General features: G+C 39.8%; 1 protein-coding gene across 19 annotated transcripts in view; it reads right to left on the bottom strand.

Annotated features, from left to right (window-relative positions):
- WDPCP (WD repeat containing planar cell polarity effector) overlaps positions 1-17,347 on the bottom strand; it is a 516,387-nt gene that overhangs the window by 326,209 nt on the left and 172,831 nt on the right. For 8 of the 19 annotated variants that reach the window (XR_015136725.1, XR_015136726.1, XM_086326365.1 and 5 more), the window contains exon 2: positions 7,768-7,878. The exons of the other annotated variants lie outside the window; for them this stretch is intronic. Coding sequence is in view for 6 of the 8 variants with exons in the window: in XM_086326365.1 (XP_086182491.1) it covers positions 7,768-7,827 (60 nt within the window). In the remaining 2 variants the exon portion in view is untranslated. The remainder of the gene's footprint in view (positions 1-7,767; positions 7,879-17,347) is intronic. 19 annotated transcript variants of the gene reach the window in all.

Here is a 17,347-nt window from a genome sequence, read left to right as displayed (position 1 = left end):
GGCACGGAAGGTCTGCTGGAGAAGGGATAGGCTACCCACTCCAGTATTCTTCGGCTTCGCTTGTTGCTCAGCTGGTAAAGAATCCACCTATAATGCGGGAAACCTGGGTTTGATCCCTGGGTTGGGAAGATCTCCTGGAGAAGGGAAAGGCTACCCACTCCAGTATTTTGGCCTGGAGAATTCCATGGACTATAGTCCATGGGGTCACAAAGAGTCAGACACGACTGAGCAACTCTCACTTCACTTCACAAATTATAAAGTAACTATTTTCATTATATTTAAGGAAATTAAAAAATCAAGGTTGAAAATACTGTAGCAAACAGTAAACTATTAAAAAAAAGACTTAGATTTTAGACAGAAATAAATAAAATTCCTAGAAAGAAAACATAATAATTAAAATTAAAACTCAATGGAAAAAATTTACAGATTAAAGAACTGGAAGACATGAAAGCATTAGTCTGAAAGTTAGTTTAAAATATTTAAGCATAGTTTAAGAAACTTGGAGTGCAAAGTGAGAAGTGCCATGGTATGTCTGATGTTGCTTAATAAGAAGAAATGAGGGCAGAGGCAAAATTTGAATAAATACTAAGAAATGTCCCACACTCACATAAAATAATAACCTACAGACACAAGAAACTCAACAAATGCAAAGCAGGATTTTAAAAGAAAGAAATATTCATGTCTAGACACATCACAGTGAAACTGTACAAGGGCAAAGAGAAAGCCAACATTTCAAAAGTGGTTAGACAGATAGGTTTCAAATAAGCAACACTTAGACATCTCACTTCAACACACACAAGAGAAACTATGTGCTCTGAAAAGACTTCAGACAAAAAAGAAAAGTAAGAAACACAAGTATGAAACTGTGCATTAAATGCATAATAGCAATTTCTTTTGAGGTTTTAATAAAAACAGAATTGAAATACAATGACATATAAGCTGAGAGGCAGGCAAAAGTATTAAAAATAGTTGAAAAATTTTAAAGTCCAAAGATGGGCTCAATATAGGACAGAAATGGTATGGACCTAAGAGAAGGTATTAGGAAGAGGTGGCAAGAATACACAGAAGAACTATACAAAAAAGATCTTCACAACCCAGATAATCATGGTAGACTGATCATTCACCTAGAGCCAGACATCCTGGAATGTGAAGTCAAGTGGGCCTTAGGAAGCATTGCTACGAACAAAGCTACTGGAAGGGATGAAATTCCAGTTCAGCTATTTCAAATCCTAAAAGATGATGCTGTGAAAGTACTGCACTCAATATGCCAGAAAATTTGGAAAAGTCAGCAGGGGCCACAGGACTGGAAAAGGTCAGTTTTCATTTCAATCCCAAAGAAAAGCAATGCCAAAGAATGTTCAAACTACCACACAATTGCACTCATCTCACATGCTAGTAACATAATGCTCAAAATTCTCCAAGTCAGGCTTCAGCAATACGTGAACCATGAACTTCCAGATGTTCACGCTGGTTTTAGAAAAGGCAGAGGAACCAGAGATCAAATTGCCAACATCCGCTGGATCATCAAAAAAGCGAGAGAGTTTCAGAAAAATATCTATTTCTACTTTATTGATTATGCCAAAGCCTTTGACTGTGTGGATCACAATAAACTGTGGAAAATTCTTCAAGAGATGGGAATACCAGACCACTTGGCCTGCCTCCTGAGAAATCTGTATGCAGGTCAGGAAGCAACAGTTAGAACTGGACATGGAACAATAGACTTGTTCCAAATAGGAAAAGAAGGACGTCAAGGCTGTATATTGTCACCCTGCTTATTTAACTTATTTGCAGAGTACATCATGAGAAACGGTGGGCTGGAGGAAGCACAAGCTGGAATCAAGATTGCCAGGAGAAATATCAATAACCTCAGATATGCAGATGACACCACCCTTATGGCGAAAGCTAACAAGAACTAAAGAGCCTCTTGAAAGTGAAAGAGGAGAGTGAAAAAGTTGGCTTAAAGCTCAACATTCAGAAAACTAAGATCATGGCATCTGGTCCCATCACTTCATGGCAAATAGATGGTGGCTGACTTTTTTGGAGGGGGCTCAAAAATCACTGCATATGGTGATTGCAGCCATGAAATTAAAAGACGCTTACTCCTTGGAAGGCAAGTTATGACCAACCTAGACAGCATATTCAAAAGCAGAGACATTACTTTGCCAACAAAGGTCTGTCTAGTCAAGGCTATGGTTTTCCAGTAGTCACGTATGGATTTGAGAGTTGGACTATAAAGAAAGCTGAGCACCAAAAAATTGATGCTTTTGAACTGTGGTGTTGGAGAAGACTCCTGAGAGTCCCTTGGACTGCAAGGAGATCCAACCAGTCCTTCCTAAAGGAAATCAATCCTGAATATTCATTGGAAGGACTGATGTTAAAGCTGAAACTCCAATACTTTGGCTACCTGATGCGAAGGGCTGACTCATTTGAAAAGACCCTGATGCTAGGAAAGATTGAAGGGCAGGAAGAGAAGGGGACGTCAGAGGATGAGATGGTTGGACGGCATCACTGACTCAATGGACACGAGTTTGAGTAAACTCCAGGACTGCAGCCTGGCGTGCTGCAGTCCATGGGGTTGCAAAGAGTTGGACATGACTGAGCAACTGAACTGAACTGAAGGTCCTTATATTGTCTGAAAGGAAATAGAGGTATTGATTAGCCTCAGATTTTAAAAGTTGGTCTCTCCTCCCCTCAGTCCTACTCCCCTCAAGTGACCCATATTAAGTTACCTCATCTTCTACAATGCTATTTTATAGGTGAAGCAACAAAGGCTCGGGGGAGGCTGCTGGGCTGACCCAGAGTTGCTAGACAGATCAGATCCATTAGCACAACTTTCACTATTCTGACTGCAGCAATCCTTATATAGTAAACAGTAAGCTCAACTTGTGACAACTTGTGATATCCTGGGGCCGCCAAATCTTTCCCAGTTTACTTCAAGCCAACAGTTCCCTGGAAGGTCCAAAAGAAAAGAAATGAGTATACAACTTCCAAAGTAGTAGAAAGAGAAAATGGAGTAATAAAAAAATATATTAATCCAACATAAGAAATCATTTCACACCTATTACAATGGTGAAAATCCAAAAACATTGACAATACCAAATGTTAGTAAGAATGTGAAGCAATATGAACTCTCATTCACCACCTGTAGGAATATAGCCACTCTGAAAGACAGTTTGGCAATTTCTTACAAAATAAAATATACTCTTACAATATAATCCAGCAATCACACTCCTTGGTATCTATTTACTGAAAAGAAATCAAAACCCTTGTCCACACAAAAATCTGCAAACAGATGTTTACAGTAGCTTATTCATAACTGCCAAAACTTGGGAGCTAGCAAGATGTCCTACAGGAGATGGATAAACTGTGGTATATCCAGACAATGGAATATCATTCACCACTAAAAAGAAATGAGCTATCAAGCCATGAAAAGATACAGAAGCCCCTTAGATGCACATTAATAAATGAAAGAAGCCAATCTTAGAAAGGTTATACACTGTATAGTTCCAACTGTATGACATTTTGGAAAAGACAAAACTATGAAGATAGTCAAAAAAAGGATCAGTGATTGCCAAGGATTGGGTGGGGGGAGTAATGATTAGGGAAAGCAGAGGATTTTTAGAGCAGTGGAATTTTCTCATACTATAATACTGAACAGGTATCATAATGCATTTGTCAAAACTCATAGAATGCACAATACTAAGTGTGAATCCTAACATAAACTAAGGACTTTGGGTAATGATGTGTTAAGGTACGTAAATCAATTGTAACCAACGTACCATTTTGGTAGAGAAGGCTGTGGGGAGGGGGTGGATTTGGGTGGGGTGACTAGTAGGTATATGAGAACTTTCTATACTTTCTGCTTAATTTTTCTGTGAATCTAGAACCCTAAAAAAATAAAGCACATTTTTAAAAAATTCAACTAATGCAAAAAGTAGGCAAGAAAAGAGAGGAAAAGAAACAAACTAAGAACCAATAAAAATCACAAAATAAGATGGTAACCATAAGGACGAAAATATAAACAATTACATCAAATGTAAATGGCTTATGTGCTCCAGTTAGAAGGCAGAGATTGTCAGACTGGAAAAAGAAAACTAAAAGCAAACATGTGACACTTAAGAGATATATATAAATATAAAGATACACAAAAATTCAAGATAAGAAGAAAAAGGATTCATCAAGAAAATGCTAACCAAAAGATGCCTCGTGCAATATTAATACTAAGCAAAAAAATAAGGTGAAAGGCATTCTAAGAATTGCTACAGTAAAGAGGGTCAATTCATAATCATAGGGGTTAAGTTCACCATGAAAAAATTAACTTACATTGAGTATACATCCAATAATACAACCTTAAAATATCAAAAATTTAACAGAACAGAAAAATAAATAAGTCTAATATTTCCTCATTGAAAATCAGAAAAAGAGGATATAGATATTAAAAAATTAATAAACTTGCCTCAATGAACATACAGAGAGCACTACACTCAAAAGCTTCTGCAGAATATACACTCTTTTCAAATTAAATTTGGAAATTAAAAAATCAAATGGGTCAAAATAAATCTTCAGAAATAATAAGGGGTTTAGATCATATAAAATATATTCTCTAATTAAGCTGGAAATTTAAAAAAATAGCATTAAAACAAATATCCATGTGTTAGAAATTAAGAAACACTTCTAAATAACAAGAAAAAGTTAACAGGAAAAAACATTAAGTATTTTGAACTAAATAATAATGAAAATGTCCCTTGTGAAAAGCATCTACCTAAAGAAGTTAAAAACAGAAAGGGCTGAAAGTAGTACTATTCGCAGCAGTCAAAATAAAGACACAACCTAAGTGTCCTTGGTGAACGGAAAAGGAAAATGTGGTACACATATACAATGGATTATTATTCAGACTTAAAAAAGGAAAGTCTGCCATTTGTAACACGGATAAACTTGGAAGACATCATGCTAAGTGAAATAAGTCAGACAAATGATCTCCCTTATATGTGGAATCTTAAAAAAACTCTTAAAACAGTAAGAATGGTGGTTACCACCAGAGACTAGAGGATGGGAGAAAGGAGAGAGACTGATCAAAGGATACAGATTTCCAGTTATAAGATGAATAAGTTCTAGGGACCTAATTTACAGCATGGTGACTGTGTGTGTGTGTGTGTGTGTGTGTGTTCAGTCACTCAGTTGTGTCCCACTCTTTGCAACCCCATGGACTGTAGCTTGCCAGGCTCCCCTCTCCATGAAATTTTACAGGCAAGAATACTGGAGAGGGTAGCTATTTCCAACTCCAGGAGATGTTCCCAACCCAAGGATCAAACTCGCATTTCTTGTGTCTCCTGCAGTGGCAGGTAGATTCTTTACCACTGCTGCTGCTGCTGCTAAGTCGCTTCAGTCGTGTCCGACTCTGTGCAACCCCACAGACGGCAGCCCACCAGGCTCCCCCATCCCTGGGATTCTCCAGGCAAGAACACTGGAGTGGGTTGCCATTTCCTTCTCCAATGCATGAAAGTGAAAAGTGAAAGGGAAGTCGCTCAGTCGTGTCTGACACTCAGCGACCCCATGGACTGCAGCCTTCCAGGCTTCTCTGTCCATGGGATTTTCCAGGCAAGAGTACTAGGGTGGGGTGCCATTGCCTTCTCCGGTACATCACCATTAACAACAATGTACTGCATACTTGAGATGTGCTAGGATAGTAGATCTCAAGTGTTTTCAGCAGCAGCACCCCCCCCCACCTCCTGCCACAAAAAAGGTAACTATGGGAAGTGATGGATACACCAGATAGTTTGACTGTGGCAATCATTTCACAAGATATACATTTATTGAAACACCATGGTACATACCTTAGATACAATTTTTGTCCAAAATAAATTAATAATAATAAAAAAAAACTAAGAGCTTAAAAGTAAATTCAAAGTAATTTGGAAGAAAAAACAAAAATGGCAGAAATTAATTAATTCAGAAACAAAAACGCCATAGAGAAAGTTAAAGTACTTTATATTTCAATAGAAACTAGAAAAAAAATCACTAGCATAAAAAAACATTTTAAAACTACATATTCTTACAAACAGTTAGCAATTAGAAAGACAGGCAGATATAAGAACAAATCCATAGTAAATGCTGCTTATCCCCAAGGTTCTGAATTGTTGTTCCAAATGCTAAGGAGGGGAAGTTTGAAATAGGCTGTTAATTATGCAGGGAAGATGCAGACTCTCAGTTCTTCTTTCTGGCATTATCTCCCACTGATCCCCACTCCCCCAAACCAGACCTTTCTGGAGCAACTTTTGAATCCCTGTTCTGTCCTAAACATCTTCAAATACATTTACAAATGCTTTCTCTCCCTTTTTGTCTTCTATAAAACTGGTTTCTCTTACATTCTCCAGTGATGGTCCTTTCTCTCTTTAGCTCATGCCTTCCTAACAGCACTGTTTGTCTCCCATCTTAAGAAGAAAAACAAAAAACTTTTCTCTACCCTCAGTTACCATCACTTTCCATTTTTAAAACCAACTCTTGAATGAGTTTTCTCCACATCCTCCATTGTGGTCTCACTCTCAACTCCTACACTCTGACTTCTATCTCCATCCTCTATGAAACCTGCTTTCTCTAGAGTCACAGTACCTCCCTGCTCCTAAAGTTAACGGACCTCTTGCAGGCCTTATCTTACTTAAGATCTCTCCTACTATCTGACACCATTAACCATATCCCTCTTTAGTCAAGATTCTCTTCCCCACACTCTCCAAATAGCTTACTTCCTAGCTCTCTGACCACTCTTCCTTAAGCACCATTTTTTTTTCTGCTTCTACCAGAATTCTGACCTGCGTTCTGTTTTCTTCTCACTTTATATAAACCCCTAGGTGATCTTACCTTCTACCATAGTTTCCCTTTCCATTTACAAAATTAAATCTCAAGCACATAACCACAGGATGGTTTTGCCATCTCTTCTCCAACTATTCAAATTCCTTAAATGAGAATTTCTGCATATCATGTTGTCAATCATGGACCAAAATTGAAGCCCTCATCATTACCAAGCAAACCTGTCCATCTTCTTGTGGTTCCAGTTTCAGTAAATGATATTTCCATTCACTTAACTGATCAAGGCAGAAACTTACATATTCTTTCATATTTTCTTGCTGCTCACATCTAATCAATTACTATCCACTAAATTCTACTTTTGGCTTTCCTTGTGGCTCAGCTGGTAAAGAACCTGCCTGCAATGCAGAACACCTGGGTTCGACCCCTGGGTTGGGAAAATCCCCTATAGAAGGGAAAGGCTACCCACTCTAGTATTCTGGCCCAGAGAATTCCATGGACCATAGATCATGCGGTCACAAAGAGTGAGACAGGACTGAGTGACTTTCACTTTTCTTCAAATTCTACTTTATAAATATCTTTCAAAATTATCTAAATCTCTCCTTTAAAATACCAACATCTATCCTAAGATTTCAAAAACCAACACTCTAAAATTCATTATTTCTTAAAAATAATATGAACTTTTTCTACTTTCAAAAGAAAAATTAGGTTAGCTTTCTTTTTTTTTTATCCATCTGTATACACTTAACTATGCTTAACTACATCCATATGTAAAAAAGGAAAAAAAAAACCCTCCCTCTACTTCCAACTAATTTCTTCTACTCCCAATTAAATAAATTCATCCATTCTTTCAATTCATTCATTCAATCAAGATTTCTTGAACACCTGAAGTATTCCAGCCACTGTGCTAGTAAATGAAAGACAGGCAGTTTGCCCCCAAAGAATTATACAGATTTCTACACTTACCATTAATTTAGGGGGAAAAAAAAAGTTTCGCATAGGAAAGGTCAATCCAAAAGATCCCATTCCTTCAAACGAAAGACTTTCAGATGTCAGATCAAGGGTGTCCTTAATGTACTGCAAGTATAAAAGAAAACATGTGATCTCACCATTAAAAATAGCCCTAAGTAATAAGGACAACAGCTAAGTAGAATGCACACTGCCACATGACTTTAACCCAAGTCCCTGTGGGATGCACAGGCTCAAGCCACAGAACAAAACTTCAGAACAACACATGAAATCAGACTCCTTGAAATACCCTTACTACCAGTATCAGCAGGACTGCCACCTATGAGCCCTCAAAACCTAGTCTGCCAGACATTTTGTATTTTCCTCTGAGGGGTCTTCATACTTCAGAAATACCTGGTTCTAAAAGTTAAGCTTTCGTATTTTAATTGTCTTCCATCTCAGAAGGGCCCTGTTCAAACAAAGACCCATCCTCATCTTAGCCAGCCAGCTCAAGCAATCAAGTGAGATACATGAATGCACCTTAGTGGCAGGCCTTATAACTACTCAGGGTGCAAGTGAGTCCATGCCTTCCAAAAGGAGTTATGACTACAATGATTCTCAACTGAGGAGGTAGAGAGGAATTCAGATTCACCCAAGAAGCTTTGTCAAAATAGGCCTTAAAGATTACAGTATGAAATATGCATTGATCATTGGACCCAGCAATCCTCTTCTAATAATGTCAAAAATACAAAAAAGACCTATGCCCAATACAATTCACTGCAGCACTATTTTAACAGCAAAATAACAGAAACAACTCAAATGTCCATCAATATGCAACTGGCTGAATAAACCATGGCACAACTACACAATGGAGTTTTATAAAGCTATTAAAAAGAATGGTAAGGAGTACGTCAAGGCTGTATATTGTCACCCTGCTTATTTAACTTATATGCAGAGTACATCATGAGAAATGCTGGACTGGAAGAAACACAAGCTGGAATCAAAATTGCTGGGCAAAATATCAATAACGTCAGATACGCAGATGATACCACCCTTATGGCAGAAAGTGAAGAGGAACTCAAAAGCCTCTTGATGAAAGTGAAAGTGGAGAGTGAAAAAGTTGGCTTAAAGTTCAACATTCAGAAAACGAAGATCATGGCATCTGGTCCCATCACTTCATGGCAAATAGATGGGGAAACAGTGGAAACAGTGTCAGACTTTATTTTTTGGGGCTCTAAAATCACTGCAGATGGTGACTGCAGCCATGAAATTAAAAGACGCTTACTCCTTGGAAGGAAAGTTATCACCAACCTAGATAGCATATTAAAAAGCAGAGACATTACTTTGTCAACAAAGGTCCGTGTAGTCAAGACTATGGTTTTTCCTGTGGTGATGTATGGATGTGAGAGTTGGACTGTGAAGAAGGCTGAGCGCCGAAGAATTGATGCTTTTGAACTGTGGTGTTGGAGAAGACTCTTGAGAGTCCCTTGGACTGCAAGGAGATCCAACCAGTCCATTCTAAAGGAGATCAGCCCTGGGATTTCTTTGGAAGGAATGATGCTGAAGCTGAAACTCCAGTACTTTGGCCACCTCATGCGAAGAGTTGACTCATTGGAAAAGACTCTGATGCTGAGAGGGATTGGGGGCAGGAGGAGAAGGGGACAACAGAGGATGAGATGGCTGGATGGCATCACTGACTCGATGGACGTGGGTCTGAGTGAACTCCGGGAGTTGGAGATGGACAGGGAGGCCTGGCGTGCTGCAATTCATGGGATCGCAAAGAGTTGGACATGACTGAGCTACTCAACTGAACTGAACTGAAGTATCTCTATAAACTTGTACAGACTTTGAGAATAGAGTGATTAGTGAAAAAAGCAGAGTATATAGCATCTTGTTATTTATCTAAGAAAGAGATACACACACATGAATGATTTTTTTAATGGAAGGATAAACCAAAAAATAATTTTTAAAAAATGGTGAGACAGGCTAAGCTAGAGTGGAAAGAAATGAGCTAGATTTCTCTAAATGTATCTCGCTTCATAGGTTTGATTTGGAAATCATGCAATGGTTTACAAAATTATAAAATTAAATTAAAATGAAGGGGAAAAGCTATCCCCTAAAACCAAAAAAGGAAGTTCAGTCACCCCAAGAACTACTTCAGATCAGATCAGATCAGTCACTCAGTCGTGTCCGACTCTTTGCAACCCCATGAATCGCAGCACGCCAGGCCTTCCTGTCCATCACCAACTCCCGGAATTCACTCAGACTAACATCCATCGAGTCAGTGATGCCATCCAGCCATCTCATCCTCTGTCGTCCCCTTCTCCTCCTGCCCCCAATCCCTCCTAGCATCACAGTCTTCTCCAATGAGTCAACTCTTCGCATGTGGTGGCCAAAGTACTGGAGTTTCAGCTTCAGCATCATTCCTTCCAAAGAAATCCCAGGGCTGATCTCCTTCAGAACGGACTGGTTGGATCTCCTTGCAGTCCAAGGGACTCTCAAGAGTCTTCTCCAGCACCACAGTTCAAAAGCATCAATTCTTCGGCGCTCAGCCTTCTTCACAGTCCAACTCTCACATCCATACATGACCACAGGAAAAACCATAGCCTTGACTAGATGAACCTTTGTTGGCAAAGTAATGTCTCTGCTTTTGAATATACTATCTAGGTTGGTGATAACTTTCCTTCCAAGGAGTAAGCGTCTTTTAATTTCATGGCTGCAGTCACCATCTGTAGTGATTTTTGAGCCCAAAAAAATAAAGTCTGACACTGTTTCCACTGTTTGACCATCTATTTCCCATGAAGTGGTGGGACCGGATGCCATGATCTTCGTTTTCTGAATGTTGAGCTTTAAGCCAACTTTTTCACTCTCCACTTTCACTTTCATCAAGAGGCTTTTGAGTTCCTCTTCACTTTCTGCCATAAGGGTGGTGTCATCTGCATATCTGAAGTTATTGATATTTCTCCCAGCAATCTTGATTCCAGCTTGTGTTTCTTCCAGTCCAGCGTTTCTCATGATGTACTCTGCATAGAAGTTAAATAAACAGGGTGGCAATATACAGCCTTGACGTCCTTCTTTTCCTATTTGGAACCAGTCTGTTGTTCCATGTCCAGTTCTAACTGTTGCTTCCTGACCTGCATACAGATTTCTCAAGAGGCAGGTCAGGTGGTCTGGTATTCTCATCTCTTTCAGAATTTTCCACAGTTTATTGTGATCCACACAGTAAAAGGCTTTGGTATAGTCAATAAAGCAGAAATAGATGTTTTTCTGGAACTCTCTTGCTTTTTCCATGATCCAGCAGATGTTGGCAATTTGATCTCTGGTTCCTCTGCCTTTTCTAAAACCAGCTTAAACATTAGGAAGTTCACAGTTCACATTTTGCTGAAGCCTGGCTTGGAGTATTTTGAGCATTACTTTACTAGCGTGTGAGATGAGTGCAATTGTGCAGTACTTTGAGCATTCTTTGGCATTGCCTTTGTTTGGGATTGGAACGAAAACTGACCTTTTCCAGTCCTGTGGCCACTGCTGAGTTTTCCAAATTTGCTGGCATATTGAGTGCAGCACTTTCACAGCATCATCTTTCAGGATTTGGAATAGCTCATCTGGAATTCCATCACCTCCACTAGCTTTGTTTGTAGTGATGCTTTCTAAGGCCCACCTGACTTCACATTCCAGGACGTCTGGCTCTAGGTCAGTGATCACACCATCGTGATTATCAGGGTCGTGAAGATCTTTTCTGTACAGTTCTTCTGTGTATTCTTGCCATCTCTTCTTTTTTTTTTTTAATTTTATTTTATTTTTAAACTTTACAATATTGTATTAGTTTTGTCAAATATCGAAATGAATCCGCCACAGGTATACATGTGTTCCCCGTCCTGAACCCTCCTCCCTCCTCCCTCCCCATACCATCCCTCTGGGTCGTCCCAGTGCACCAGCTCCAAGCATCCACTATCGTGCATCGAACCTGGACTGGCGACTCGTTTCATACATGATATTATACATGTTTCAATGCCATTCTCCCAAATCCTCCCACCCTCTCCCTCTCCCACAGAGTCCATAAGACTAATCTATACATCAGTGTCTCTTTTGCTGTCTTGTATAGGGTTATTGTTACCATCTTTCTAAAGTCCATATATATGCATTAGTATACTGTATTGGTGTTTTTCTTTCTGGCTTACTTCACTCTCTTCTTAATATCTTCTGCTTCTGTTAGGTCCATACCATGAAATGTTCCTTTGGTATCTCTGATTTTCTTGAAGAGATCCCTAGTCTTTCCCATTCTGTTGTTTTCCTCTATTTCTTTGCACTGATCGCTGAAGAAGGCTTTCTTATCTCTTCTTGCTATTCTTTGGAACTCAGCATTCAGATTCTTATATCTTTCCTTTTCTTATTTGCTTTTCACTTCTCTTCTTTTCACAGCTATTTGTAAGGCCTCCCCAGAGAGCCATTTTGCTTTTTTGCATTTCTTTTCCATGGGAATGGTCTTGATCCCTGTCTCCTGTACAATGTCACGAACCTCATTCCATAGTTCATTAGGCACTCTATCTATCAGATCTAGGCCCTTAAATCTATTTCTCACTTCCACTGTATAATCATAAGGGATTTGATTTAGGCCATACCTGAATGGTCTAGTGGTTTTCCCTACTTTCTTCAATTTAAGTCTGAATTTGGCAATAAGGAGTTCATGGTCTGAGCCACAGTCAGCTCCTGGTCTTGTTTTTGCTGACTGTATAGAGTTTCTCCATCTTCGGCTGCAAAGAATATAATCAATCTGATTTCGGTGTTGACCATCTGGTGATGTCCGTGTTGAGAGTCTTCTCTTGTGTTGTTGGAAGAGGGTGTTTGGTATGAGCAGTGCATTTTCTTGGCAAAACTCTATCAGGCGTAGAGGAGCTATCCCACGTTCAAGGTCAGGAAGGGCGGCGGTGAGGAGATAACCCTTGTCCAAGGTAAGGAGCAACGGCTGCGCTTTGTTGGAGCAGCCATGAAGAGATATCCCACGTCCAAGGTAAGAGAAACCCAAGTAAGACAGTAGGTGTTGCAAGAGGGCATCAGAGGGCAGACACACTGAAACCATACTCACAGAAAACTAGTCAATCTAATCACACTAGGAGCACAGCCTTGTCTAACTCAATGAAACTAAGCCATGCCCGTGGGGCAACCCAAGACGGGCAGGTCATGGTGGAGAGATTTGACAGAATGTGGTCCACTGGAGAAGGGAATGGCAAACCACTTCAGTATTCTTGCCTTGAGAACCCCATGAACAGTATGAAAAGGCAAAATGATAGGATACTGAAAGAGAAACTCCCCAGGTCAATAGGTGCCCAGTATGCTACTGGAGATCAGTGGAGAAATAACTCCAGAAAGAATGAAGGGATGGAGCCAAAGCAAAAAAGAATATCCAGCTGTGGATATGACTGGTGATAGAAGCAAGGTCCGATGCTGTAAAGAGCAATATTGCATAGGAACCTGGAATGTCAGGTCCATGAATCAAGGCAAATTAGAAGTGGTCAAACAGGAGATGGCAAGAGTGAATGTTGACGTTCTAGGAATCAGCAACTGAAATGGACTGGAATGAGTGAATTTAACTCAGATGACCATTATATCTACTACTGTGGGCAGGAATCCCTCAGAAGAAATGGAATGGCCATCATGGTCAACAAGAGAGTCTGAAATGCAGTACTTGGATACAATCTCATAAACGACAGAATGAGCTCTGTTCGTTTCCAAGGCAAACCATTCAATATCACAGTAATCCAAGTCTATGCCCCAACCAGTAACGCTGAAGAAGCTGAAGTTGAACGGTTCTATGAAGACCTACAAGACCTTTTAGAACTAGCACCCAAAAAAGATGTCCTTTTCATTACAGGGGACTGGAATGCAAAAGTAGGAAGTCAAGAAACACCTGGAGTAACAGGCAAATTTGGCCTTGGAATACGGAATGAAGGAGGGCAAAAAACTACTTCAAATGACTTTAAATACAACAGTTTACTATTCATCCCTAATGGAATACCCAAAGGGAGAGAAATGGGTGGAATGCCAAGAAATTAGTTTTTGATCATCATTATCACTACTAGTGATATTATTATACTAAAACCTTATCTGTTTAAGTGCAAGATTAAATAATTTATGTTGATATCACCTAGAACCAAAATTTTTAATAAAATCAAAGGAAAAACCCTGTGTAACTGAATCTGAATCACAATAATTAGTACGAACTTATGTATTTTCTCTGCAAAAGAAATACATATTTACTATCCGTATCCACTAAGAAGGCCCAGATCAATAATGGGCACTTCTGTTGCGCAAATTGTGCCTTCTATATACATTTCCCACAAAAATAATGGAGTTCCTTGGAGAAGAGGCAGGTTTCAGACCTAGAATAGGAAATTTATAAGATGAGCTTCATATACCTTGTCATACTGAAAATACAAAGAATCTTTCAAAGATGAGTGGGATTGTATCAAAAGGATCCAGGAGGCAATCTGAAGAGACTAACATTTTGGAAAACAGTTGGATTATCTTCTAAAACTCAACATCCACATCCAATATGGCCCAGAATTTCTACTTACAGGTATGTGCTATGCTGTGCTTAGTCACTCAGTCAGGTCCAACTCTTTGCGACGCCATGTACTGTAGCTTGCTAGGCTCATTAGTCCATGGGGATTCTCCGAGCAAGTATACTAGAGTGGGTTGCCATGCCCTCCTCCAGGGGATCTTCCCAACCTAGAGACTGAACCCAGGTCTCCCACATTACAGGTGCATTCTTTACCATCTGAGCCACGAGGGAAGCCCAAGAATACTGGAGTGGGTAGCCTATTCCTTCTCCAGGGGATCTTTCTGACCCAGAAATCAAACAGTGATCTCCTGCACTGTGGGCAGATTCTTTACCAGCTGAGCAACCAGGTATACATTACTCCAAACATGTACAAGAGAAGAAATGTGTTAAGAATGTGTACTTGCTTGTACTCACTTGATTGCTTCAGAATACCAAAAACCTGAAAACAAAAACCCAAAGGCCTGTCAGCAGGAGAGCAGAGGACAAATCATGCAATACTCAAAAGAGAATACTATACAGCAGCTGAAACCAACAAAGCACAGTGGCACGCAGCAGTATGAATGAACCTTACCAGTATAACATGAAGATGTGGGCAGCTGCCAAAGTTACTGGGGTTTTTTTGCCCAACATTGAATTTAGAGATGTTCATTACAAAAATAATCAATAGTAGAAAGAGGAAAAAAGATGATTCTCATGCTAAAAGTTTTAGATGTTGTAAAAATCTGGTCAAAAACATTAACTATTATAATGAAAATGAATATTTTTCACACCAATCTTAGGTAACATTAAAGAAATTAAGGCCCAAAGTATTTTAAAAGCAAAATGCTGCTTTAATGTTTTCATTCCCTAAAACCAAATACACACATGCGAATTATCTGTTCAAATATATGGCACCCATTTGAAGTAACAAATATTTTTTACAATCTTCTAGATTTCTAGAAGATTTCTAGAAGAAGATTTCTTCTAGATTTATCTTTTTAAACTAATGTCCAGTATATTTTCTTTCTTTCTTAATTCTTGTCATCCTGCTGCTGCTACTAAGTCGCTTCAGTCGTGTCCAACTCTGTGCGACCCCATAGACGGCAGCCCACCAGGCTCCCCCGTCCCTGGGATTCCCCAGACAAGAACACTGGAGTGGGTTTCCATGTCCTTCTCCAATGCATGAAAGTGAAAAGTGCAAGTGAAGTCGCTCAGTCATCTCTGACTCTTCGCGACCCCGTGGACTGCAGCCCACCAGGCTCCCCCATCCATGGGATTTTCCAGGCGAGAGTACTGGAGTGGGGTGCCATTGCCTTCTCCGTGTCATTCTAGTATACGTCTAAGAATGAGCACTTTATTTTCTTTAAAATATTTTATATTTTGTACTCTATTAAAAAGACAAGTACTGTATTATATTATCTAAATAAAATTATAAAAATTTCTTCCAGTGATACCATATTTAATATGTGACTATTTGCGCATTCTCAAAGTGAAGAAGGCAGTGGCGGCAGGCAGAGGCCGAGAGGAGACACCCCACATCCAAGGTCAGTAGAGGCGGTCGTGAGGAGATACCCCACGTCCAAGGTAAGGAGCAGCAGCTGCACTTTGCTGAAGCAGCTGTGAAGAGATACTCCACGTCCAAAGTAAGAGAAACCCCAATAAGACGGTAGGTGCTGAGAGAGGGCATCAGAGGGCAGACAGACTGAAACCACAATCACAGAAAACTAACCAATCTAATCACAAGGACCACAGCCTTGTCTAACTCAATGAAATGAGCCATGCTGTGTAGGGTCACCAAGACAGACGGTCATGGTGGAGAGTTGGGACAAAATGTGGTCCACTGGAGAAGGGAACGGCAAACCAATTCACTATTCTTGCCTTGAGCACCCCATGAGCAGTATGAAAAGGCAAAAAGATAGAACACTGAAAGATGAACTCCCTAGGTCGGTAGGCGCCTCATAGGCTACTGGGGATCAGTGGAGAAATAACTCCAGAAAGAATGAATAGATGGAGCCAAAGGAAAAACAACACCCAGTTGTTGGATGTGACTGGTGATAGAAGCAAGGTCTGATGCTGTAAAGATCAATATTGCATAGGAACCTGGAATGTCAGGTCCATGAATCAAGGCAAATTGGAAATGGTCAAACAGGAGATGGCAAGAGTGAATGTCAACATTCTAGAAATCAGTGAACTAAAACGGACTAGAATGGGTGAATTTACCTCAGATGACCATTATATCTACTACTGCGGGCAGAAATCCCTCAAAAGAAATGGAGTAGCCATCATAGTCAACAAGAGTCCAAAATGCAGTACTTGGATGTAATCTCAAAAAAAACAGAATGATCTCTGTTCGTTTCCAAGGCAAACCGTTCAATATCACAGTAATCCAAGTCTATGCCCTGACCAGTAATGCTGAAGAAGCTGAAGCTGAATGGTTCTATGAAGACCTACAAGACGTTTTAGAACTAACACCCAAAAAAGATGTCCTGTTCATTATAGGGGACTGGAATGCAAAAGTAGGAAGTCGAGAAATACCTAGAGTAACAGGCAAATTTGGCCTTGGAGTACAGAATGAAGCAGGACAAAGGCTAATAGTGTTTTGTCAAGAGAACGCACTGGAGTTTTGCCAAGAGAACACACTGGTCATAGCAAACACCCTCTTCCAACAACACAAGAGAAGACTCTACACATGGACATCACCAGATGGCCAACATGGAAATCAGATTGATTAAATTCTTTGCAGCCAAAGATGGAGACACTCTATACAGTCAGGAAAAATAAGACCGGGAGCTGACTGTGGTTCAGATCATGAACTCCTTATTGCCAAATTCATATGTAAACTGAAGAAAGCAGGGAACACCACTAGACCATTCAGGTATGACCTAAATCAAATTCCTTACTATTATAAAGTGGAAGTGAGAAATAGATTGAAGGGATTAGATCTGACAGAGTGTCTGATGAACTATGAACAAAGGTTTGTGACACTCTACAGGAGACAGGGAGTAAGACCATCCCCAAGAAAAAGAAATGCAAATAAGCAAAATGGCTGTCTGAGGAGGC

Source organism: Bos grunniens, chromosome 11 (genome assembly GCF_055505025.1).
Source record: "Bos grunniens cultivar Pamir isolate PY7600 chromosome 11, Bosgru_T2T1.0, whole genome shotgun sequence".
In the NCBI taxonomy this organism is placed as follows: domain Eukaryota; kingdom Metazoa; phylum Chordata; class Mammalia; order Artiodactyla; family Bovidae; genus Bos; species Bos grunniens.
The sequence above is the reverse complement of the archived record's forward strand: the minus strand, read 5'-3'. Positions and strand labels throughout refer to the sequence as shown.